The 1,514-nt window shown below is 46.1% G+C and overlaps 1 protein-coding gene across 1 annotated transcript in view; it reads right to left on the reverse strand.

Moving 5' to 3' along the window:
- LOC101857677 overlaps window positions 1–1,514 on the reverse strand; it is a gene marked incomplete in the record, with an annotated part of 66,939 nt that overhangs the window by 16,844 nt on the left and 48,581 nt on the right. Inside the window, 1 exon segment of the mRNA XM_013088404.2 lies at window positions 1,135–1,291. Coding sequence (XP_012943858.1) covers window positions 1,135–1,291 — 157 coding nt within the window.

A 1,514-nucleotide genomic window follows, 5' to 3' on the forward strand; every position in this document is an offset into this window, starting at 1 on the left:
GAGAGAGAGAGAGAGAGAGAGAGAGAGAGAGAGAGAGAGAGATTGTTTTACGGAGTGGGTTGTTTCAGCATATTTACAAATGTCCTGTCTTGTTGAGGGTATATGTGAGTGCACCTAACTTTTGTAACATCCACTGCCACTGTGAGATGAATAAAGATTGTCATTGTCATAGATAATTTACATTCTGTGTATTTTAATCATCATTGCCTTTCTCCACCTGGATCAGGATATAGGCCACGAACAAACACTTTCCACCTTTCCCTATCCTGGGCTAGTCGCTTGATGTCACTCCATGTCTCCTCGCTTTTCTGTACATCCATTTCCGTGACTCTTCTCCAGGTTCCACGAGGTCTTCCCCTTGAGCTTTTACCCTGTGGGTTCTAATCTAACACTTTCCTTGTTGTACAGCTGCTTGACTTCCTGAAAGTGTGTCTAATCTATCGCCAACATCTTCTTCCCACCTCATCTCTGACTGGGCTCTGTCTCATTCTTCTTAATACTTCCTCGTTGGTGATCCTGTCTGTCTATTCGATCCTCAGTAGCTTCCTCAGAGACTTGTTTAAGAAAACCTGGATCCTCTTTATGCACGTCTGAGATGCGTTCGACGTCTCACATCCATACAACAAGACTGACTTCACATTTGACATTCGAGTTGAAAATTGTGAAAATCCACCTGTTTTAATTTTACCATCCCCGTAGAGCCACAGAAAACATTGCTGTTTCCCGTTGTACAGAACGGCCACTCTATGAAATCTAAAAATCTGGATCTCGGGGGGGGGGGGAATTGGGACTTGGTGAAAAAAAATAGGGATCAACAGCAAATCACCAAGATGACTGCAGTGGAAGGATGATCGAGATTTGAGGCTAAGAAAAATCTGGATCTCCCGGTTAAACCGTGACGAGTGGCAGGTGTGCGGTTTAGTTTAAGTAAGAGTTTTACAGCACTTGCAACACAACAAGGTCATATAAGTGCCAGAAGATTAGAGGCGTTACAAGAGAGTAACAAACACAAAAAAAGGAGGGGAGATAAAGACCATAGATCTCTCTGGATCGATAACATAGGAAAGAAGAAGCAAACCACATCAGAGCACCCGCCAACCACCCACAATGGCAGGACTGCGTGTAGCCACTCACCTTCTCCCAAGTCAGCGACACAGCCGGTCCAGACCACACCCCGCACTCGTCCGCCTCCATCTTCCAGGGCGTACCCAAACAGGTTGACCTTGGAGTCGACACGCTTCACCCGCATCGACCCGGCCGACGCGTTCGCACTCTCAGACCCAAAGTCTTCCTGCAGACGGAAAGTCGGGATGTGAAGACTATTCGAGGTTTTCGTTTTGGTTAAAAGTTTTATTACCGCACTGGCGACCCATTTATATTTTTTTATAGTAGAGGGTTTTACAGCGCTCGCAACTGCATAAGGTCATATGAGCGCCAAGGGGTGGGTGTCAACAGAGATGTCCTTACTGGGAATCAGGCTTAGACTGCTCACCTCTCTAGCTTCAACAGCACAA

The sequence above is a fragment of the Aplysia californica genome, unplaced genomic scaffold, assembly GCF_000002075.1.
Source record: "Aplysia californica isolate F4 #8 unplaced genomic scaffold, AplCal3.0 scaffold00736, whole genome shotgun sequence".
NCBI classification, from domain to species: Eukaryota; Metazoa; Mollusca; class Gastropoda; order Aplysiida; family Aplysiidae; genus Aplysia; species Aplysia californica.